At 37.2% G+C, this 25690-nt stretch overlaps 1 protein-coding gene across 1 annotated transcript in view; it reads right to left on the reverse strand.

Annotated features, from left to right (window-relative positions):
- PREX2 (phosphatidylinositol-3,4,5-trisphosphate dependent Rac exchange factor 2) overlaps positions 1 to 25690 on the reverse strand; it is a 254250-nt gene that overhangs the window by 79935 nt on the left and 148625 nt on the right. Inside the window, exons 24-32 of the mRNA XM_040994636.1 lie at positions 22931 to 23153; positions 22205 to 22412; positions 15816 to 15995; positions 13078 to 13172; positions 11578 to 11660; positions 10775 to 10865; positions 10038 to 10166; positions 3408 to 3449; positions 107 to 324 (exon numbers count right to left, since the gene is read on the reverse strand). Of these exons, the coding sequence (XP_040850570.1) occupies positions 107 to 324; positions 3408 to 3449; positions 10038 to 10166; positions 10775 to 10865; positions 11578 to 11660; positions 13078 to 13172; positions 15816 to 15995; positions 22205 to 22412; positions 22931 to 23153 (1269 nt within the window). The remainder of the gene's footprint in view (positions 1 to 106; positions 325 to 3407; positions 3450 to 10037; positions 10167 to 10774; positions 10866 to 11577; positions 11661 to 13077; positions 13173 to 15815; positions 15996 to 22204; positions 22413 to 22930; positions 23154 to 25690) is intronic.

A 25690-nucleotide genomic window follows, 5' to 3' on the forward strand; every position in this document is an offset into this window, starting at 1 on the left:
CCTTTAAAGAATTTCAATGAATGTGGATCTAATAAGGAAGATGAGGGAACATGTGACAGCAAGGCTTACAGTTGACACAGACAGTGGAAGTCAAGTGATTCCTTACCAAGTTGGGTGACAGAAGTGACTGGAAGTGAAAAAGGACGCCTGCATTAGCTATCTGGTTCAGCCATCTCCTGCTGGCTTCCCAGGTTTCCATCTCGTTTTCCTTGCTGTTGTCAAACATCTGGTTTAAGGCTGCCATGAGCTGCTCAGAGAAGGCACAGACGGTGGCCACAAGAGTCTGGCAGAAAACCATGTCTCTCCGGAGCTGTGTCTCACTGTCTGTGAGTCAGAGAACACAGTTTTCATAAATGTCATGGATGGAGGAACTCAATTCATTCAGCATTTACAGGCCTTGGTATGGCAATGTCCCATTAAACTCAAGTGATGTGAAATAAGGAAATTTGAGTTCTCATTATTGAACACATATTTTGGCAGATATGCTTTATGGAAAAAAATTAAACACAGAAATTAACACAGTTTTTCCTAATTGATATTGTGACCCTCTCGTGAAATCATTAAATTGTTTTATAAAATCTGAGGAAAGATAAGGCTTTGCATATTTATATTTTCTTTACTTGCATTTGCTGAAAGTATACTCTCCTAAAGAAAATTTAAATCTGTTGACCAAAAAAAAAAAAAACCAACCCCACAGAATTAGAAAAAAGATATTTTAAATTACCTATTAGACTGACTAAAATATTAATGTGAAATGCACATGGAAAAAAGAGTACTAGCTGTTCAACTGCTTGTAATAATAAATAAATATATGTGTCCTGAGTTGAGCTATTAAATTTCATGAGCTATAAATATGTTCAAATTGATAGAAATATGAATTCTTCTGCTTTGACATAAGTAACATATTTAGGCTAAGCATAACTAATTTTTATGCGTTTACTGCAATTCCAACCCTGTCCTTGACTGGATTTTTGATTGGCTCACTCTGAATAGAAGTATGCCCTGTAATCGCCACTCTTCACCAGGAGTTTGGCCAAATGGAAAGAAAGCAACACACAGCATTCATTTCTTTGGGTGGCTGGGTATTTGTAAACTACATAAAGACAAAGCCACATATTCTGTCTGTTGAAAAATTACTTGCATCCAAAGGACAAAAAAGAGAAAAGCAATCTCCCCTTCAAGTCTACTGAATATTCCAGGGTCTAAATTATTTTCTGAAATGAAGAAGCACTGTCAGTATTAGAGTGTGTCTTGCACATAAATGTTGCCTTATTCAGTGGTGAGCCTTTGTTTACTGACAAAGAAGAATCATTTTTAAGAATGTTTACCAAGAACAGTGAACAACTGTATTAAATAACCATCAAAGGTATGTGATATGTATAACATAGTTGCTCTGTGTTGTTTCATCATTCGTAACAACTATTCTTGAAAATTGATTCTTGCAAAGGGATTAGCTATTAGAAGTGTTTAAGTTCATATTAAAAGCATTTATTAGATTGAACTATATGAACATGCTACATTGATAGATCAAAATTGTTAACCATGGTAACTCCTTATGGTTCAACTTACTAATTAACCAACATATGGCAGACATTTCCCTTTACACACTTCAAGGCATGTACTATTATAGAAGAGTATTTTACATATAATTATAAGCTGTCTAAGCTGGGAATGAACTTTGTTCAATTCTTACCTCACCAAAGCACCTACGTCATTGTATACAATTACCAAAGCAAAAATAACATTCCCAACAGATCAGATGTGTAATAAATATTCAATGAATGAATAAATGGAAATAATACAATAGTGGAGATAACAAACAAATGAAATTAAAATACAGGAGTCCATTCTCTGGTTTCTTGAAATGTTTGATTTACTTTGACTTATAAAGGTAACATGTTAGCTCAAATGTTCTGCTTAAGAACTAAGCTTCAAGATGGAAGCTAAAAAAGCACAATTTTCTCCATATCTTCCTTTCATGTTCCTTACTTTGTTTTTCAGTTGTCATATTGTGAGGCATAAAGCCTAAATAATTAAAAAAAATACTTCAGTAGCTTTGACAGAATTGCTCCTACCTAGAACCTGCAATTATTTAATAAAATCTAATTGCATAGAAATTGCTCAAATTAAGAGTGGGAAGAAATAGCAAAATGTAGAAGGATCTGTTCAATTACTGGTTTCAGTAGAGATCATAAGGGTTAGATTCTACTTATCTGAAAATTGCTTTTGAGCTCTCAAATTAATTTTTCTTATTGTATAAAAATATGTATTTAGTCTATTCTGCTACTGTGAACGAAGATACTTTAAAAGTCTGTGGGAAAATGAAATTAAAACATAATTTTAGTGCGATACAGAAGTGTTGTGAAATCTATGCATATTTTTCTTGTGATACGCATTTTCCATGAATTGCATTCTATGAAGTGGGGTTTTATTTGGGGGAGGATGTGGAAATGTCTAAAAGGGAAAAATGTGAGCTATAAATTTCAAAATTTTGGCATTCAAATAAACTAGTTTTAATTATAATCTTTGCTGCAACCCGTGCTTTAAACTGTTAACACTTCATTTTACTCAGCTGTTTGATATCTAAGCTCCATAATTATTAGCTTAGTGATGAAAAAGAATAAGGAGGTTTATTGACACACAAGCATCCCAGTATTGGCTGTCAATCAACATACCTATGTCTTTATGTTTACAGATGAGTTGGTAGTAATATTCAATGTTTCAATCTTTTAAATAATACTTGAGTTTTCCCAATCTTTAGGATACATATCCTCCTAACTACATTTGGGTAATAAGCTTATTGGAATATTTCATAGATTGTTTCTTTTTCATTAAAACTTTTCTTTCATTAGTACAACACATATTTATTGAACACTATGTGACATACATTATTTTATGTATTGGTTGATGATCAAAATAAACACAGTGCCTTACTTTATGAGCCCAACAGTCTTCATATGTAATTCATGGCTTGATCCAATATTTAACTATGTTTTTGTGTAACTGTTCATTGCCAACATTTTTAACTATGACAAAGTACATGACAGAAATGATCTAATATTAATAAGATGTGTTAAATGCATACTTGCTGGTTCATAAACAAAAAAATCACAGAGTTTTACAATAAATTCTATTCACAATTTTTTTTTTTTTACCAAAACCTACTTCCATTTCCATTTCTCTTTGGAATAGCACTCTACTTAAATATGTTTATATGGGTTTTCAGATAGACACCTGTACTTGAAGATGAGTATGTGTTTTTCTGTTCTTTATTCATCTTTCAAAGGAATTAGAGAAGGCAGGTGTCAATCTTCATTATCTTTGTGAAAAGCAGAAGATAAAAAGAAACTTAAGATCCTGGACCCCAAATACAAGAAACAATAAAAACTGTAATGAAAACATGTTACCTGAATATTCAAGAAGGGCCAGGAGTATCCTACACTTTACCTCTGCAGAGAAAAAAAGCATGTCAGTTAGTTGCTTGCCATAAACATTATAAATTATATGTGCAGGAAAAATCACCAGATTCCTGATGTAAGAGATTTATTCAACAACTGCAAGGAAAAACACAATTGTCTTAAAAGGTCCTTTAAGTCCAAACTTTTTGAATCCATACTTGTGATGGATCCTCAAGAAGTTCCTGATAACTATGATGCTTTCATGAATCTTATATGATTTCACATGTTAGAGATTATCATTATTGTTTACAAAATTTTGTCTAGAGGAAGCCACAAGGGAGAATGAGTGCCACACCATACTACTTCGTGTCAATGCATTATCTGCTATACAATACAGCAACGAGGCCCAAACCCAGCTTCAGATGAACTCCAAGTCTCTGTGTCTGATGCAGATCACATGCATATGTTTTTGCCAGCTTCTACATCTTGCCTTCTCACTTACTTCCTAATCAGTTTCTTCTTTCCTAACTGCACTCCCAGTATTTAGAACTATACAATTATTCAAGTTAAAAACCATAGAAATTCGCTTGTGTCACTCCCATTTTTTTCTTTTATCAGTTACCACATGTTGGAGATTCTACCCTTGGAATATGTTTCAGAATCCATCTACTGTTTCTTTTCTCTCACCATTTTCCTCTGCCCTAATACAATCGATCACTGTGTCAATAATCTGCTTCTCTTTTTGCCCCAGGTAGCCCCTGTTCTGATTAAGCTTCATAAGTCCTGAGCATTGCTGACATCACATCAGGAACACTGCATTTGGTCTTAGCCAGAAAAACAAGAAGCAATCACTTTAGGAATAGAGGACATATGCTTAGTGCACCATGTATGGTTCCCCAAACCCTATACCCATTGGTCACATCCCATCTAGAACACATAAAATATCTATGATAACTAAACTTAATATTTTGTTTTGCTTTTCTCAAAATGCAGCATTCAGCATTGCAGTTTCAGAAGAGAAAGCTGGAAAACACACACACACACACACACACACACACACACACACACACACACACACAGAAGGATGATGTAATTTAACACTACCGGTGTTTTTAATAGTATCATGTTACCCCTTTCCTCTAGCACTCTCCTGACACCTAGTAAACATTTGAAAAATGCTAAGTAGAGAATAACTTTTACAAGTTATGCCATTAGCTTTATAGCAGGATTTGGCTATCATTCCGGGGAAAAATTTGAGAAAGTACCATCCGGTAAAAATCTTCCCTTTATGAAAGAGTGAAGAGGCAGATGTTGTTAACCCTCAAAGTAATTTTTAACTTACTTTGGCATGCAAGCACTTCCAGAATTTGATGGATGTTACAGACCCCTTTCCCAAAAAGGACACACTTATGGGAATACTTCTCAACACAGTTTTTGATAAAACTGTAATTCACTGATTCTACCAAAGGCTTAAAACATGTGTTACTATATGCATTCCAACTTTTTTAAATGACTGTTTCTAGTGTACCACTCTTTCCATTACAAGAATAATTTTTCTTATCTCTCATTACAGCCAAATTTTGATGTATCTGAAATTGGGTACCATGACATTTGTGAGACACATATAATTTTGTTACTCTCCTGTTCAGGTTCTAGATACTGTGGACTTTTAAAAAATATATGTGAGAGATCCCAAATCAGAATTCTAAACACTCATTGACAAATCATTGACAAATTACACATAACTTTAGTAAGCTGCCCATTATCCACAGATGCCAATTAATCCTGGTATTTATTTAATAACATACTCATATGTATGAACTGCTTCTTACAAGTAAAACTAACTTCATGTTCAGAAAATGTAAATACATTTATTATTATCCTGAGAGAAATACAATTAGATTGAGCATGTACTTCCAGAGTGATTGCAGAATATACTTCAAATTATTATCCAGTTAGTATAAATGGAGATTCATTATTACAACAGTGTCAGGACTTACCCAAAGAAGTGAATTTGTCAATTAATTGGTTCAAAGAGAATCAAAGTGTTTTAGAAAGTTTTAAAAGAACAATGTGTTTACTAAGTAATGTGCAAATGCTTTCTGTCTAGACAGTGAAGGGAAGTACTGAAGAGGATTTGAATCCAATAGTCCTTTTTCAGATGCAGTCACTGAGTTGAGCTTGAATCAATGAACTTGCTCAAAGATATTTGACCTATCCTGTGTGTTAATGATCAAAATGGTTAACTTTAAGATCTAACAGTGGACTTCATTTTCCGCATAATTTTGCAATCTCTTAGTTTAATGCCGTCATGCTTTTTTCTAAACTGAACAGTTGATGTTTCTACGGAAATGTGGAATAAACCCGTGTACCTACATCTGCTCACCTTCATCACAGCCACTGGGAACAATATATTGGAGAAAGGAATCAGTGCACAAAACAAACTGATTAATCAGTATTGTGATTGTATTTTCTTGCAGAGAAGCCAGGCATTAAAAAATTGATTTTGTTCTATTTCAAAAAAAAGTTCCTGATAACTGTTGATTGCAAAAATTTTATGAAGGAGTGGGCATTTGATACAGAAATTAAGTTACTTCTTGGGACAGCTGCATCATATTTGAATATTCATCACTCTGCCGCTGCTGTAACTTCCTGGTATGCACAGCCCGGGAGGCAGAGGTGATGGCTCAAATACTTGTGTCCCTGCCACCCACATGAGAGACCCATATGGAGTTCTGGTCTTTTGACTTCAGTCTGGTCCTATTCTAACTAGTCTAGGCATTTGGTAATAAGCCAACATATCACAATTCATAAATCTCACATTTTTCACACTAAAGTAAACTTAAACACCATTTTCATGAAATTTCTTAAGTTCATTAATTAGAGAATAAAATCCTATCAATATTAAATATTGCACTTGCTCATTTTCCAATGAAAATCTTATTCCAACTCCCTAGAATGTCAAACATCTTCCAGCTCTAAATAATATGAGTAGATGAAATACCAGGCCAATTCTACAATTTTGCAAATCATCCTTAGCCGTTTTCACCTACCAGTTGGTCTTTAAACTCACAAGGTAGTACAGTCTGTGTCATTATACTTTCCAAAAGTATTTTTGCAATTATTAATTAAACTTTTAGAGATTTCCTTGAGATAAGTTATCCACTGTATAGAGGACCCCAGAGTAACCTCAATAGTTTAGCAAGAGTTTATCTTACTTAAATTTTAAAGTACTTTTCATACTATTTTCTAACTGCTCTTTATTCAAAGAACAATCTAATAGGAAGTTAGGTCTTAGCTAGAAATGTGACCTTTGTCACCTGGCCACCTGGTGTATATATGAAATGGATATGACTTTATAAAAGATTGGCTAGTCTCTAATTTAAAACTATCCCATCAAATGTGTATCAGTTAGAACATCAAAAACAATTCTGAAGCTGGAATTGTGACATACTAAGTTAAGCCACAACCTCTGATGGCACCATCCCTTATGAGTGCTGATTTTTATCCCAGCTGCTACAATTCAGATCCAGATTCCTGCTTATCTACCTGAGATCGCAACTGAAGTCTGAGATTGCAGAATTGCTTAGGCCCCGCCACCCACATGGGAGATCTGTATGAAGCTATTGGTTTTAGCCACACTCGGTCCTAACCATAGAGGCCACTTAGTACTCTCTCTTTCACATTCTCTCTCTTTGTGTATGTGTGTGTGTGGTGTGTGTGTGTGTCTGTCTGTCTGTCTGTCTCTCCCTCTAAGTTTGCCTTCCAAATAAATACATAAATAAATAAACCAATCACATAAAATGTTATGATCTAAAGTTAGGAAGGATTGCTGCAGCACCAACAAAATCTATACAACTGCATAGTGGTGTACTGATGATTGCTAAACTGAGGATAAAGGAGAGAAGGACAGAGTGACTTCTAGTCTCACATGATCATCTGAATGAAGATATTTTTACTTGAGTGGACCATCATATTTTAAATTCAACTGTCTCTGAGGGACCACATTTTCAGAATCCTTTGTCCCCCAAAACTACTTTGAATCTGCTCTACTTTTTTTGATGGTTCTCTATTTCTGTCTCAATATCTTAGCATACACCTAACTTTTTTCCTTTTTTCAATCATAGCTCAAAATGCCAGTGGTTTTCTGAGTAATATTCTTGTCTTTTCTGATTCTGATGCACCATTAGCAGATTCAACTTCCTAAAATATTACGTTCATAATTTTAGTGCTACATAGCAGAGATTTGTGATTGTCTGCTAGACTTCTAAACTCATCTAATGATATTAGAAGTCATTTTTCAGAGGGACTTTCTAATTCAGTTTCTTGATGACATGATAAAATCTATCTTAGATTGCTGGAAATTTGTTACTTATTGCTATCCTATTCCTTGGCAAGTACTTTATTCGTTTTCCACTCATATTTCTACTCCTCTCAGTCTAAATTTAACACTTATATGAAATATTACCCAGTCATATTTAGAATTCTATATAAGCCTAGTTAAATTCATATCACAGTAATAACAGTCTTTGCATGTACACAGTAAACAATGTTCTGAGACTTTTAATATGAATAACTTTGAAACAATGAGCTTTTGATCTGCATTGAAAGTTCACATTTTAAAGAAAAAGGCTTTTAAAGAAAGAAACAAAAAAAGTCTTAAGGATTCCCCCACTTCTAATCAATATTAAATTTACATTTTTACTTGAGTGAACCATCATATTTTAAATTCAACAGTCTCTGAGGGAGCACATTTTCAAAATCCTTTGTCCCTATGAAAACTACTTTGAAATTTCCCATAAGAACCAGTGCAGGATTATAACTTCTTGATGTGTTTGGCATCTATTTACTAAAAATATGCCTTTTACTCAGTAATGCATACACTTAAATTCACTAAACTGTCTTTCATAAATGCATTAATCACCACTACTACTGATTACTTTGGAGAATTTCAAACTCAGAATTTTGAATTCATCAAATGTGAAACTACATAGTGTCACAGGAGGTCATTATATTAAGCACTAAAGAATCACAGCCAGTCCCGGCGCCACAGCATAGTGGTTAAGGTCCTCGCCTTGAATGTGGTTAAGGTCCTCGCTGGGAACCTCATATGGGCACTGGTTCTAATCCCAACAGGTCTACATCCCATCTAGCTCCCTGCTTGTGGCCTGGGAAAGCAGTAGAGGATGGCCCAAAGCCTTGGTACCCTGCACTCGTGTGGGAGACTCGGAGGAGTTCCTGGCTCCTGGCATTGGATTAGCTCAGCTCCAGCCATTGCGGCTGCTTTGGGAGTGAACCATCAGATGGAAGATCTTCCTCTCTGTCTCTCCTCCTCTCTGTATATCCATCTTTCCAATAAAAACAAATAAATCTTTATATAAAAAAAAGAATCAGCCAAGAAATGCAGCTGTTTAAGGAAAAGAGACTTCATCACAAAACAGTGTTATTGTGAAGCAACCTGTCTGTATAAACTTCCTCTCTATTGACATAGGAACAATATGTAAAATATTATGTCTGAATATATTTCCATGCTGAAGACTTAGTAATCACAGAAGGTTTAAAGCATTTCTTTCATTTGCTGAATAAGGAAGCTAAGTAAGTCCAGAGTCCAATGGAATGAGTTGTCTTTTCTTAGCAAAGTACACTACTTTGCACTTCTCCTGAAAACGCAAAGCGTTCAGTTACAGTTCAGCAGAATGTTCCTGTCACATCTAACCAACATGAACGTGACATAGGGATAAAAACATAAACACAGGTTTTACAATTATTGTACATATTTTTCAACATTACCATCACTGGCATATGGAAACAGTAAGTTTTTTTGTTGTTGTGAGACTCTTCTACCTTGTGCAATATTTAAGAGCAGCCCCGGAGTTTGCCAATGAGCTACCAAGAGCACACCCAGAATTGTGACAATCAAAAATGCGTCCAGGTATGGTCAATCACTCGTCTAATCACTGGGGAGAAAATTATTGAATTAGATGTTAATTATCTAATAATGTTAGTTTAAATTAACATTATCTAATTGTCTAATTTAAGACAAACTAGATAATCTTAATCTTTTTGGAATGTCTAGTATTTCCTACTTAGTAACTCTGAGCCTAAACAACATACAGTTGGTGTCACAGGAGTTTTCTCCATGTTCTGTATCCCCAGTTTACTGGCCCTATGAAATAGAATCCCATATAAACAATGTTATGGTAACTAGAAACAATTAGCTTAGACAAAGACTTCTGGAAAAGAAAAAAGCTACTTAAAAGCAACCTATATAGTTATTTTGATTTTCACAGATTCACAATTTTACTTTTTAGTTTCCACAGCTTCATGTTTCCAAAAATCCTTTGTAATACCATTCTTCTGATAGTTTCATATTCAAATAAATTAAAATCTCTCCATGTTGCATAGGTCTCCACAAGTATGAGTCTTCATTATACTGCAGAATATTCTTACTATACACGCCATCGAGATACTGCAACTTTATCTCCTCTTTCCCTCTTCCTCCCACACCATTTTGTATTCTTTTATTTTCACAACATGGAACACAGCAGATGTAATCAGGCATCATTGAACATTTGGTTTCAATGGGTTCTTCAGCGACTATGCTGATACCATGCAATGCTCTCTGCTTTTCATACTGACCTTCAACAAATTTTCTGAGGTTTTGAGCAAGTGCCCGGACGCTGCTGGGGAGATTCCAAGGATCTTGTTTGATGTGCAACCGTAATCTTTTTGGACAACTCAGCTTCGGTTCCATTTCCTGCTGAAATTCTACGTAAGTGTAGAAAATCTCTTGTAAGGCTCAACAATTTCCCAAGACCTTCAATATTTTAATAGTGTTTTACTGTCAACCTGATGTATTATCATGAAGGTAATATCTTCTGCTAAGTCACAACAGAAAATTGCTAAATTTCAAATGCTACACCTTTAAGTTATTTTCTTAAAAACGTTTAAGCAAAGAAGCACATTTAGCTGAGAACTCTTTTTTCAAGGGGGTAAACAGGACGTTGGAAGCGACTCTACCCTGTTTAGTTTGGCCACTCTGTGCCAATTCACTTTCCCCAAATCTCTTACCCGCTACCGGGACATGAGTATAATCAAGTGAGCACTATGTTTGGCTTCATCAAAACTTGGTTAAATCCAAATACTTCTTGTTAATTATCACATTTCCATTTGGTCTGAACTCTATCGGGTTTAAATACTTTAAATTTTCGAAGAAATGTAAAATATCCTAAAGTGATTACTTCTCATATTCAAATCTTACCAAAACAGAAGTACTCAGTGAATTATGAACCTTGAGAAATTAGAATCTCCCTCATTACCTGATAAGTTTTGTTTCACAGCTACAATGTCTAACAGCATTTATCTCCTAATCTTACCGTGCAGTCCTCGTCCTGGTGTAAGATACTTGGTTTGATCAAAGGCCCTCACCACAGCTTGCCCTTTTAGGAGATTAGTGATTGAATCCACCTACCAAGAGCAAGATTCCAAGTTACTCATCTGTAACAATAACAGTAATAACAGATTCCTAGGAACAGTTCTTTGCTCTTCTTATTTTGAAATTCTATTATGTTTTGCAAAATCTGTGTAAATAAAATATTGTGACAAACTTGCCTGTTCACCTAATAACATTATAACATTTATTTTCCCACATATTCATGCAGAATATGAATTTGTTTCACAAAAGAAAGCAAAAAAATCAGGAAAATTATTTTAAAATCCTAAGAGTTACTGACATCACCTTTCAAATCATACAAGGTTCTATTGGAAACATTTTCACTTATGCTTATGTTTTTCTTAAATGCATGACAACCATATGACTGCCAAGAGAATCTTCTACCTTTTGAAGCTAGGGATAAAACATTTTTTGTTGTTGTTGCTGTTATTTTTTAAGGAATAAACATCACAAACTATTCTGAAAACCCACACGACTTCCACAAATAACAAAAGGATTATCTCCTTTGCATACAACGTTTTCTGTTTTACTGAGAATTATAAGCTATTTGAAATGCACAGTACTTACAGGGTTAGCTACAGAGGGATCTGTATTCATCTAAACTGAAAGAGAAGCAGGGAGTGATCGAAACCTTCTCAATTAACTTCAGGTTCTTCTTACCGTGTCTAACTAAGGAGTGTTGAGTTATTGTGGGAGGAAATAGAGCTGCACATGCCCCAATCATACCTGGCTGAACAGGTGCTCCAGACAACTGTGTATCTTGTCCTGTTTATCATGAGAAATGCGAACACTGAGGGGAAGTTCATCACCTAGGTGTCAAAACAGAAAAAAGGAAAACAACACACAATCCAGTAGTTATCAATATATAAACAACAGCATAAATAAGCATTTTCATTCAATGTACTAATTCTCATTTCAGGGAAAAAAATCCCAAAGACTTAACAGCTCCCAGACTATCAGAGTATGATTCCTTAAGGACACATATAAGAGCAGAAAAGGGACACTTGGTAACGATTCTTTCCAATGTTGTGTTTGCCTAATGATTTACAGTTCAATGTTTAAATTCACATATTCAAATTTCTCCTAGTTGGAAGAAAAGTATTTGTTCTTAACACCCAAAAAATAAAGTGTTATAAGGAATTTACCATATTTATGTTTTTCTCATTATCCCTCTCTAGCTACTTCCCACTTACAAGGGGAGTTTAAAAAATTGACAGAGCATGTGTATTACTAAAAAAAATTATGCATATTTTTCAAAATTATTTGACATCAAAACAAACCTAGTTTCAGTTCTCTTTTGCAATAATTTTTAGAAAGTTTATTTTATTATTATTTGAAAGGTAAAATTACACAAAGAGGAGAGATAGATGTTTCATCTGCTGGTTCACTCCCCACATGGCTGCAATGGTCAGAGACATGCTGATCCAAAGTTCAGAGGCAGGGTTTTCTTATGGGTCTTGTATGTAAGTGCAGAGGACCAAAAACACTGAGCCTTCCACTGTTTCCCAGGCCATAAGCAGGGAGCTGGATGGGAAGTACAGCAGTAGGGACACAAATCGGTGCACCTATGGGATGCTGGAGCCACAGGAGTAGGTTTAGCTTATTATACCATTGTACAGGTCCCCTTTGCATGAAATTTTTAAAGTAGACACGTATAAGACTAGCTCAGGTGCACTGGCTAACTCCTAATTCATCAGTTTGATGCTCCTCATTTCCTTATCCCAGTGAACAATGCCTAATGCTTTTAGTAAGTCTTGTTTCATGTGTAACTATAATCCTTCATAAATTATGTATTTATATAAAAAGGCTTTTATTTTTGTTTTAAAGTTTCTTTTTTTCTTTTTTTTTATTTTCATGCTAGAGTCCCATAGGCTCAGGGATTTCCCTTCCCACTCTCCCCATTCCGTTCCTATTCTGGCCCTGTTGATTTCCCCTATTTTATTTCAATAACACAATCCTTCAACAATAGTCAGAAGTTCATCATTCTGCTATTGAAGTATGTGATGGTACTGCAGGTATAGGCAATGCTGTTTATAATGGGCCAAGGATACTGACTTCATCAAGCAACTGAAACTGAAATACATTATGGGTAGTCATCAAAATTGACTAAAAAAGTTATAGATAGATAGATAGAAAGTGAGACAGATACACTAAAATAAAGCAATCCTTAAAGTTATCTCCAGTGGAATTACCATCAAAAAGAACGCAAGCCTTCACCAAATGTACCTGAATCCATCTCGTCGCTGTGAAAATAGGAACTGCACTGGCTGCTGCAAATGCTGGTGAAGGATGCGATCGAATTCCGATTGCTGTTGCAGTCACTGAAAAGAATGAACCATGTTATTTACAAGTGCAGTTGTCCAAGTTTCCCTATGTGTCCTCATTCTACAAATGTAAGCTTGTCTAGGATGTCTTGTAGAAAGTTACAGCACAGACACATTCACTATATCAAATTTATCCTTCTAAAAGGAAACATTTTAAATTCACGCATATCCCATACTTCCTTATGTCAAATAATCTAGTCCCAGTGGATATTCTTGAATGTTCACTTAAGAAAAAAAAAACTAGGAGTCAAATTACATTTCGAAGGTTTCATAATGTCTTTGAGCATACACATCTGTAGCTAGATAACTTGCTAATAGATAACATGTCATGGTTCATGATTTCTCCTTTTATTCAGCCCTATCTGGTAGTTTACTGGGTATGCTCTGAACTTCCCAGGAAAAGCAGCTTGTCTGTCTATACCTTTGAGCTCCACACAGTTCAAGTATTTGGGCATTATTAATGTTGAAGGAAAGAGTGCTTAAAGGTTGGTATGTGATATGGATGTAATATATATTTCAGAAATAGGGTAAGACATAAAATACTATTCTTTCTCAGAGTAAGTAGGAAAAACTTACTTAACTTTAGATTTACATTTTAAAACTCTACCTTAGTCCAAAGAGTCTTTGAGGGTAATTTTAATTATCTGATAATTAGAACTCAGGTACAAAAGTATTTTTAGACAGGTAATTTCCCAATGGGGAAAAAACCCTACAGATCCCTACTAAAGAACATGTTGGTCTCCTTAGAAGCTAAAAGAAAATGATGATATGGTAAAGGTAGCTAATCTGTGTTACACATCATTAAATCTCTAAACTTCTTGCATTTGTTAAACTTCCTTTCAAAAACAAAGAAACTGGGGAAGTAGAGTGGTTAAGTGGTAAACCATGAAGCCAGGCCACCTAATCACGTAACTTCTGTCAGCTTCCGGCTCCTCATATGTAAAACAGTTAATAACAGTTTTTAACACATGGGGTTGGGAAGGGAATTGGGTAAAGTCATCCAATTCACCCATGTGTCTGGATCAGAGAAGCAGAGAAACTGTAAAAAGAGAGTGATACAGAGAAAGGGCTTTCATCTGGTGGCTGGTTCACACCCCAAGTGCTTGCAAAAGAAGCTGGGAGTCACAAATGCAATCCAGGTCTTCATGTGGAGGGAAGGTATGCTGTCACTTTAGCCACCACCACCACCGCTTCCCATGATCTGTTTTGGATAGAAGTTGGAATCAGGGACTGGAACAGGCATCCTAAACAAAAGTTTAACCACTAAGCTAAATCTATTCCCTTAGCATATATATAATGAATATATATGATGAATATATATAATGAATACATTATATATATTCATATGTATGAATACATTAAATTTTCATGTAAAATATTGCATACTAAACAATATTGGTTATTGACTATGATAGTTTCTGGCTTCAACAATTGTGAATGAAATGTGAGATGCCAAAGCTCCCAGAGTTCTGATTACAATGATCCTCCCTGAAGTTAGTTGCAGGTGATACAAGGATTCAAGAAGGGAGCAAAAGCACTTTCAGTTAAGGAATGCCACTGGAACAGCCATCATTTGAGAAGTTAGCACACAAACAACAGGGATTATGAGGTAGGAGGAATAAGCTGAATTGCTTCCTCTGTAAATTCTGGTTTACTGAATTCTAGCTTCCAATGCACCAGATGCGGTCCTGTATGGAGACAGGTTCTGGACAGAAATCACTAGAGTAGATCCTCGTGCAATATCACTGGTGTCCTTAAAAGAAGGGAAGCATAGAGGCTGTGCTGTGCCGCAAGCTAAGTCACTGCTTGGGATGTTTCCCACACTTCAGTACCTAGTTCAAGACCCTGCCTGGCTATGCTTTCAGTCTAGCTTCCTGCCAATGTGCCTGGGAGGCAGCAGGCAATGGCTCAGGTGCTGAGATTCTTACTGCCTATAGAGGAGACCCAGATGGAGTTCTTAGCCAAGAATCTGGCCTGTCCTAGTCCCAGCTGTTGCAGATATTTGGGGAATCATCCAGCAGATGAATGATTTGGATCTCTCCCATTCCTTTCTCTATTCCTCTATTCCAAGTCCCCATTCCTGTTACTGTGCCTTTCAAACAAATAAATCATACAACAAAATACAGAAGAGCAGTACAGACATGGGACACACATATGGAGAAGAGACTTAGATGATTTCACTGCAGGTCAGAAAATCTTTGGCATATCCATCATAGCCCCAGAGAGGAATCAACACAACCAGTACCCTGGTGCTCAGGTTTCTGGCCTTGGCAACTGTGTCACAATCACTCTGCTGTGAAGGCGCCTCACCTTGCTGCTGTGTTACACAAGTCCTAGAATATGTACACAGAAAGCATCCAAGAGAATCTGAAACTGCAGCTGATTACAGGGTTGGGTGAGAAAAATCAGGCTAATTTACATTCTGAAATTATATTTATAGAGATGCAGAAAAATGCTTTTGTGCAAGTTACTGAGATTATCAAAGGGCAACTGTGGATAACAGCAGGTGACTATTTTGAAAGAACAGTCAACAAAACAAGTAACAACAACAACAAAAAATGGTTTTCAAGAATTGTATAGAAAATTCATAATCCTATCTGAATTTGTTGATGCCACAAGTTGGGAGAATTGGTAACTTACCTGTAAGAGTCCCTGTTGCTGATGGTGTCATGACCTGAATCCTCTTGTTCATCTCCTGCTACATTAAAACAGACTCGCTTGCTGGTGCGTTCTCCCTTCTCATTGTCACTGTCTGTTGGGATCACGCACTCTGTAGTCTTACGCTCCAGCTTAGGTGAATATGTTATCGAAGACAGAAGGCTGTGATGTTAAAAAAAAAAAAAAACATAATAAGTGTACATTTCAACTGGCTGCTACTATTTTACTATGTTAAGTTTACAAATATTTCTACCAAGCTTCCATGTTTCACATCATTCTGCCCATTCCTTCCCATTGCTCAAGATGGACAGGGGATCTGAACTTAATGATTATAAGATACTAGGCAGATACATCTAGCATGTGACAACCCTAGTCCAAGCTGTCATGCAGTCAGGTTGAAATGTTACGCAACTGACAAAACGAGCCTTCGATGGTAGCTCAAGGTTGAATGGAGACTTTGAGTACCTACTGAGTCCCCAACACAAGTCTTGTATATTCCCTGAAGAATGCTTTTGTTCAGGAGCTCGTACTGAGGTGCAGCAAGTTAAGACACTGCTCCCAAAGTTAGCAGCCTATAGTGGACTACTGGTTCAAGTCACACTGCTCCATTTCCAGTTCACTTCTTGCTAACTTTCCTGAGGACAGAAGTCCTGGCCAAGTCCTGGCCAAGTCCTGGCCAAGTCCTGGCAGTTGTAGTCACTTAGGGAGTAAGCCAGCAGATGAAAAATATCTCCCCCCACCCCTTTCTCTGTATCTCTCTCTCCCTCTCTGCATTTGCAGTAAATAAACCTTTTTAAACAAGATTATGCAGAGAATAATCTATATTATCAAACAGCATGTGATAAAACTTGCAAAATAGATCAGACCATATGGAAACAAAGGGCTCAGGAGAGTTCACCAGACCAACAAGCACCTTCTTATGCAGTAAATATCCATGACATTTATTTCCCATCAATAGCATTATACATTGATACTCATTTTCTTATAATGATGTAACATTTCTTTTGCTGTTCTGAAACTATGGAAATGTCTTATAATTCTTATCCACACTCTATAACACCAAAATCAGTGCTGTGCCTTGACTAAGAATTTGTTAAGTGATTTCACCAATTAAGTAAAGACATTTATTGTATCATTGTGGGAGGGTTTTTTTCGTGTTTTGGATACAGCAGTTTACCAACACACAAAAGCCTCTGCCTGCTTGCAGCCCAAATTCTCCCATGAGTATATAAATAACACAAGTGAACTTTACAGCGTATCAGACAATGACAAATGTTAAGGAGGAAAATACAGAGAAGAAAGCACAGAGCTACAATTTCAAATAATACAGCTGGGGAAGGTCTCATGCTGAGTGGGGATATTTTAATAATATTTGGCCTGCCACAGTTCTCACGCACCACTAAAAATTGGGGGAGCAGCATCATACTTGTTAGGGTTCTGTGAATATTTGCAATAGTGGAAAACCATAAATTATTCTAGACACAAGGTTTTTATTTTTCTATTTACAAAGATACCTCTATGTCTTACGAGACAGATTGTGTATGCATTCATTTCTACCAAAAAGATGAAAACAGTAGACTAACTCTAATTACCAGAGGCTCTGCATTGCACCGGCAGATTCTGCATAACAACGAGGAAAGAGATGCAGGAGTTTTCATTTTGCAAGAATTCCTCAACGTTTATGTATATTTTAACTTAGGAGTCAGGAGGCTAAGAATACATAATTTCTGCAAAGTTATAGGAATTGTTTTCACTTATTTACTTTTCATTATAAACAGCTGCTATCATGTCTGAAATTACCCTGTGGGATCCAGTTTTAGCTTCAAATAAGTCATAGGAGAACCGTAACTTTGACAACATGTTTTAAATGAAATTTTAAGACTTAAAAAGCACCAATAATGCACTAAGGTATAATGTTTTATTTTTGCATGCAAATATATATTACTTTATTATGCTCCTATTCAATATTGTTACCTACTAATGGCTCACTAATTAAACACTGAGCAGTATATTAGTCCACATTAGGCTTGTCATTATAGCAGTTAAATAACTGTTTTGCATGCAGCACAATGAAGTTATCTGTGTTTTAAAATATTACAATCACAATTATTAGTATCATCATTTTTTACAAGATTTATTCATTTTTATTGGAAAGTCAGATTTACAGAGAGAAGGAGAGACAGTGAGGAAGATCTTCCATCCACTGGTTCACTCCCCAAGTGGATGCAATGGCCAGAGCTGAGCTGAGCTGAAGCCAGGAGCATCTTCCAAGTCTCCCATGTGGTGGCAGGGTCCCTAGGCTTTGGGTCGTCCTCGACTGCTTTCCCAGACCACAGGTAACGACCTGGATGGGAAGTGGAACAGCCAGGATGCGAATTGGTACCCGTATCAGACCCTGGCAGAGGCAGGGTGAGGATTTAGCCACTGAGCCATTACACCAAGCTCTAGTATAATCATTATCAATAGTAATATCAATATCATTAGTGAGACACTGTTGCACATACACACTTTGTCAATGAAGCAGGTCTTTCTCCCAGAATTCTAGAAGTAGAATGACTGTTAGTGTTGTCCACTACGGCCAGTTGTGTCAGGCACATGGCTCGTGTCACTGCTGCTAGAACTCCAAGGACTAGCATAGCCATGTGGCTAAGCTATAGCCATGTAGCTAGTGCACTGTGAGTGCATGCAACACAGGTCACTGCTAGGCAAAAGCCATAATGCCAACCCACATTTCCCTGCCTTCCCTTCTTCTTCTATGCAGTCAGGGCTCGGTCAGCTATTACCCAAGGTGAAGAGAACCTATGACCCATGATCCAAAAAAATATATATATATATATTGTTTTAAGTCTGCAGGTTCCTTTGTTAATGTAACAATGAAGTCTAGAGATGCCTTGTAAAGGAACTGAGGAGGCATCTAGAAATGGGTTGCAGAGCAATAGATTACTTTATGTTGGGTACTAGGAATAGGCTCTGGAAGGACCTCTCATAGGCTTGGTCCTTGAGTGCCAGGGAGGCAGCAGACCTAAGCAGGCAAAGCCTTCTCAGAGACAGCAAGGGGCTAGTGAAGTAGGAGATGGTGAAATGAGTGTGGAGAGCTTGACAAGGTGGATCACCAAGGAACATACAGGTCACGATGATGTGCCTAGTATTACTTCAACTGCAATATAACGTCATTGATTGGTTTCAATGGGGGACTAGCACAATTGGTATCTACTGACATGGAATATATGACAGAGAGGCAGAGATTAGAAATGCCTACGGTGGTGCCAATGAGGGATGACTCAGTCCAGAGCAATCATGCTGGATATATTCTGAAGAATAAGTAATAGAACATGTTGAGGTAGTTGAAATTGAATGAAAGGAAAGAGAACTGTATGACACCTGGACTCTGACTTGATGAACTGAAGAGAGGGAGATGTTTCACAGAGAAGAGGAAGGTGGGTAAGAGACTGGTCAAAATAGGCTTGAGTAGGAGGAAGTTATAATTAATATTCTGAGATAACTGTGATACAGACCTGTTTTATACTGCAAATCACAGAGGGTATACAAGAATGGAAGGAATCAATGCACGTAATCAGTACAACCCTGTGAGGCACATATGCCAATATGTCGGTGCTTATGAGACTGTTTTTTTGTGCACTGACCTGGAAAACTCAAGGAAACCTTAGAGCTAATTCCATCACCATACAACACCATCCCTCTTCAGTAACCTGCAGGTCACTAAATCGCAAGGCATTCCTTTCTCTGCAGTTCATCAAGCTACCATCCATGTATCTTCTTCAGTTCTCTTTCTGTCTACTTTAAAGATTTTTTTTAAAGATTTATTTTTATTATTATTATTATTATTTATTGGAAAGGTGGATATACAGAGAGGAGAGACAGAGAGGAAGATCTTCCGTCCAATGATTCACTCCCCAAGTAAGCACAGCGGCCAATGCTATGCCAATCCGAAGCCAGGAGCTTCTTCCAAGTCTCCCACGCAGGTGCAGGGTCCCAAAGCCTTGGGCTGTCCTCGACTGCTTTTCCCGGGCCACAGGCAGGGAGCTGGAAGGGAAGCGGGGCTGCTGGGATAGAACCGGCGCCCATATGGGATCCTGGGCGTGCAAGGTGAGCACCTTAACCACTGCCCCACTGTGCCGGGCCCCTAAAGATTTTTTTAAATGATTATTTTATTGGAAAAGCAGATCCACAGAGAGGAGAGACAGAGAGGAAGATCTTCTATCCACTGGTTCACCCCCAAATAGCCGCAATGGCTGGAGCTGAGTCAATCCAAAGCCAGGAACCAGGAGCTTCCTCCAGGTCTCCCACACGGGGGCAGGGCCCCAGGGTTTAGGCTGTCCTCAACTGCTTTTCCAGGCCATAAGCAGGGAGCTGGATGGGAAGCAAAGTAGCCAGGACAGGAACTGGTGCCCATATAGGATCCTGGCATATACAAGGCGAGGATGTAACCAATAGAGCATTGCACCAGGCCCCATCTACTACACGTTAGATAAAATTTGCTCATCACTCAATCCTGGGTATCAAGAATCTGTAAATCAAAGTCTATTTTCAAGTTTTCTATTTTCACCAACTTCCAAAAGTCTGAATTCATGAACTCTCTGTGAGAAAACACAAATCCTCTATTTTGCATACCAATCAAGGGTTTGGGATTATTTCTGCATTATTATTCCTTTTACTTATTTCTATATCTAAGTTTCATTAACCAGAAAATAACCCATTAGCTTCAGAAAGGAAAAAAAATAATTACAATTCCTTGATTAAATTTATGCCAGTTATCTCATGGTACCAAACAGCAAACTCATCTTTCATTCCATTTTGGATTTAAAGCTAAGTAGGAGGATTTTGTGAAATTCCTATGTGTTAAAGACAATTTTATTTCTAGGAGTAGTGTTCCCAAGTGACAGGGTAAATAGATTTCATGATAAGACAAGCTCAACACCTGATTCTTTATCAGAATGAATAACTTCCAGAAAGGCTAGCAATGAGAAGTTACAATGCAATTGTTCTTAATACTTGCCAATGCACCAAAGATCAGCTTTTCTGTGCTGCAAAGACATCTCTGGCCCCATAAAATAATTGCTACATGGTGAGAAATGCTTTTGGCAAATGTATTTTTACATAATTAGCTAGGCTTGACTGCACTGATGGCAATGGCGAAGCCAGGCATTTGTACAATGTCACTGTTCTAACATGACTGTATTGAATTATGCGAAACATGTTTATACTTAGAATTAAATTATCCATCAAACACAGAGAAAGGGGGTAGGGTGGGAAACATCACTATACTCCTAAATCTGTATTGTGAAATATGTGAAATTGATTTACCTTATTTAAATAATTTAAATATAAAATGTGCAATTCAACAAAGTCTTGAGTTATGTCCTAAATATTTTGTGCTCAAAACTGAATTATCTATGCAAATACAGAGTATGTGTGGTATAAACAACACATATTTGATTGCAAATTAAACCAACAACCTTATAAAGTGAAAACAGGATAATATTGTTTATACTGTTTTTAGAATTTACCAACTGTGGGAATAGAAAATAATTCTCAGCCTTCGAATGCATGAGCGAACACAATGACAGGGATGCGACACTGACACTTTTCTCTGTCTATTTATATATTTTTATCACAAACTTGAATTAGTCATTCCTCACCCACTTTTTATGGAAGAAAATGCTGAGCTATCCCAAATCCAGACTGTTTTGACTCTACACAGCTGCTTTGTCAAGACGAGATGCCCAAGCCCAAGCCAGAAGGCGAGGAATCATCCTGCAGAGCCTGGGCAATCCTCCAAACACCAAATTGTTAAATAAGAATGAGAGTTGATCTCGTTGGAAAAGTGCTCATGAACTACCTCTGTTTTCTCTTGCTTGAAAGTTTCTAATTTCTGACACAGTTTTTTGCATTATTGTCTGCTGGGACATTAACTCAACCAGAGTAAGATATAGTATTGATCTAGAGATGCACACTTTTGCATTTACTCATTAAAGAAATATATAAGCATTTATTATCATCTGTCTGTTTCAGAAATAACTCTGGAGTTCTTTCATGCCCTGAACTGTAATTGATGCAAGGGAATCCCGATGCACAGTTAGTGCTCTTCAAAAATACATTGCAGCCTATTAGTTTCACACTGAGATTCATTTAGTGTTCTGTAAGAGACTTGGGTCACTCTTTCCCAGTATAAAAAGACTGCTAAAATCTCCCCATATATATTAATCATCTTAAGCACTTTCAAGATCTATATTAGCAGCATACATGTCTTAATACCATAACAAGTAATGACAGAGAATTATAGAGTTTTGAACAAGTCACACTTTCTATACTTACTAGGCAAGTTCAAAAGCATAGTGTAATATACTTACTCATCTATTTGACAAACACACATCTCCACTTCTTTCAGTGCTGTCTGCAGTTTACCCAGCAGTTTCTGGTAGATATCTTGAGTTTCTAAGTCTTCTTCTTTTAATAAATAGCGGAGACCATGGCCATCTTTCTGTCCCAGAGAGAGACCTGAAGGGGCTGCCATAGTGGTGATGGTGTGCTGAATATACACCATGGGGCTCAGCTTCCCTGAGGAATGAGAAATCAACCCATAGAAATATTACCAACTTTTAACTTAGCACAGTTATCAAGTCCAGTTCATCTGAGAGGCCCAGGCTCACATAAAATGCTCATCCATTAGTGAACTGAATTCAGGAATCCAAGTTTGTGCAGGGTTGAAATGAAACACTACCAAAGCAATCTGAACCCTTGTGCCTCTGCAATGGGGCAGAAAGGCAGCGTGCATTCTGCAACTGTTCCTCCTATAGTTTTCTCACAGTAACAGGACCATTTGAGAGCAAGATGAGCTGGGCCTGATCATACATGGAAGCATGGGAAGAGAAATGAGCATTTCTCATAAGGAAGAAGGTAAAAGTGCCAACTATTTTCACCCTATATACACGTAAGTGTTGCTATTCAAATAATAAACTTGAGTAAACTCTTCAGGTTAGCTTCACAGCAGAAATTATTAAATGTCAAGATTCCAAAATTCTCAAGTGTGTCTAAATTACCTCCCATAATCTGACGAAGTCTCAAAACTTACGTACCTTGTTCAGTCGATTTATTTTCTCTGTCATGAGAACCATGCTTCCTACTATCCAACTGGACACCAAACGCACTTCCTAGGGAGGTTGATGTCTTGGGATAAGAAACTTCCATCACATTGACATGGCAGTTGGTAGGGCAGAAATCACTGCTATGTAATGGGGAGATCTTGGATTTGGCCTGTTTGAAGGTGGGCCATGCTCTATTCTTCAGTACACGAGAAAACTGCAAATTAAAAAAAAGAAATTTCAGCTGAATAAACAATAACAATTCAGACATTTCATTTGTCTGATCCATTACAATATTAAAGAAAATTAAATCATGTCAACTGCAATAAGTGAAATAAAACTGAGTTACACAAAATTATTACTTCAAAATAAAGACATGCTTCATAATTCAAAAACAAACAAGCAATATAGGCAGCAGCTATTTGATTCCTTTGAAATTCCAGGTTAGGAGCTAAAAGAAATGAATAGTAGTGACCAACACAATCTACTAAAACTCAAAATCGCAGGCTCCCAGCAGCTGAGAGTCTAACACATAAACTGGCACCTGAGGATACAAGAACAAGAACCACATCTTTGAAGCGAGGCAAGATGGCAGAATCGAGTGCCTGCCAGGTCAAGGATCGAAGAAGCCAGGATGTTCTCAGCATCACAAGAAAATGAAACCAAAACAAGAGTCTGTGAACAAATCAGACTCCCAGAGGTGAAGATGCTGACCCAGCCTGACAGGCAGGTGTACTGCTAGGCTCCCTGCTAATTCCTGCACATCCTAGGGTCAAGACCAGCTGGAGATTGGGCACATTTTACCTTTGTGCCACTAAAATTAAGTGATACTCAAGGGCCTGGTGCAGTAGCCTAGCAGCTAAGGTCCTTATATTGCACATGCTGGGATCCCATACAGACGCCAGTTTTAATCCCAGTGGTCCTGCTTCCCATCCAGCTTCCTTAATCTGCCCTGGGAAAGCAGTTGAGGATGGCACAAAGCCTTGGGACCCTACACCTGTGTGGGAGACCTAGAAGAATCTCCAGGCTCGTGGCTTCTGATCGGCATAGCCCCAGCCAACTGGCCGCTTGAGGAGTGAATCAGTGGACAGAAGTTCTTCCTCTCTATCTCTCCTCTCCGTATATCTAACTTTTCAATTAAAAATAAAATAAACATTAAAAAATAAGTGATACTCATATGATTTATACAACATCTAAGAAGGCCACTTCAGGGATTCAAACCTTGCAATGGGTTTCCATCCACACGCATCTGTTGCTTGCCAGGGTCCATAAAGCCATTCAGTCAGACCCTTTGCTAATGTAGCTGTCTTAAACTCTACTTCTAAAATGCTTCTGACTGTCTCTTAGTCCTCACACTCCATCTAGTCACCTTGGGTCTCTATAGATGCTCTTCAGCGTGCCTAGAATGTTCTGTCCTCACTGCTAAACTTCTCCCTGTGCATTTTCAAGTTCTGTCCAATAAGTCATCCAGGGTCATTCCCTGATCTCTAGCCTAGGTTCATTTTCCCTGGCTATACATAACCATCTTATTTCTGCCTACTATGGCAAGCAGTAAACTCTTTGGAGTTAGTAATTCCATCTGTCTTTGGTACCACAATTAGGCAACCCATAGGACTGAATTGGACTGCAGTATTACAAGCCAAGGACTGAAAAACCCTGGTGCTACCTGTGTTCTACTTATAATTGTCACAGTAACTGATAAGATACTGGACAAAGCAGTTATTTTTATCATTCCTAATAAAAAAAGACATGCTTTAAAATATTTAAATGCTCTTCCTGCTTGAAAACCATAACATGATACTAATTATCTTACAAGTAGAGCTGCAATTTGATCACTAAAAGAACAGTACTTTTCTATTAATCACTGCCCAACTTGCCTATTACCCTGAAAAATTAATTTTAAAAAATCCGGTCATTAGAGAGCTCATACATATGTGTATCAACCTGCTTTCAAATCACTTATCAGAAGCAATATATCTCACAAATTTGTCAAAATAAGAATTTAAATAAATCTAGATGAACAAAAATACTAATAAAGTTGAAAATAATGAATAATACAAATATCCTAAACATTCAAACAAAGAAAAGAAGTTAGAGTATTCCTGTTCTCTTGGTATTATTAATGAAGAAACTGAGACGTGGAGATTTATATAAGATAAACTTAGAATTTAAGGTTAGAGATAAAATTTTAGCCAATTTTTCTCCACTGTTGTTGTAGGGTAAAATCAGATAAGGTTCCCATGGCACACACAAAAGCATAGAAATCAATGGTTTTATGTCACAGCATCTACTGTAATAAAAATTTATGCTTCACTTCTCTTCTTCTTTACCCAATTACCCATACATTCAAATAGGAAGGAAGACCTTTATTCCTGGCCTTGTGCTAAATGCTCAAGATATAGCTCTCAGTAAAATCCCAGGCAAAAACAAGGTAGTATTATTGGTATAGACAATAGTTCCATTGAAGTTGCATGTATTGCATGAATATATATGTAATTCTCTAAGTATAAATGTGTATATCTAACAATTATAAAACAAATACATAAGCCAGGTAATTTGAAACCTAGAGAAGGAAGTGAACAGAGCAGTATAATGAAATGTAAGTTGACGATCAGGAAGTAGTCTCTTGGCTGTGGAACCAGTTTAGCTCTCTGTCTCAGGACAAAGTGCACACACTTGGAAGGGATGTGTTCCGCATGTCCCATGTGACTGGAAACTCCGCCACTATGAGCCTCTCTTGGGAAGGAAGGGCCG

This window comes from Ochotona curzoniae, unplaced genomic scaffold (genome assembly GCF_017591425.1).
Source record: "Ochotona curzoniae isolate NIBS_2020 unplaced genomic scaffold, NIBS_Ocur_1.0 contig_1071, whole genome shotgun sequence".
NCBI lineage: Eukaryota > Metazoa > Chordata > Mammalia > Lagomorpha > Ochotonidae > Ochotona > Ochotona curzoniae.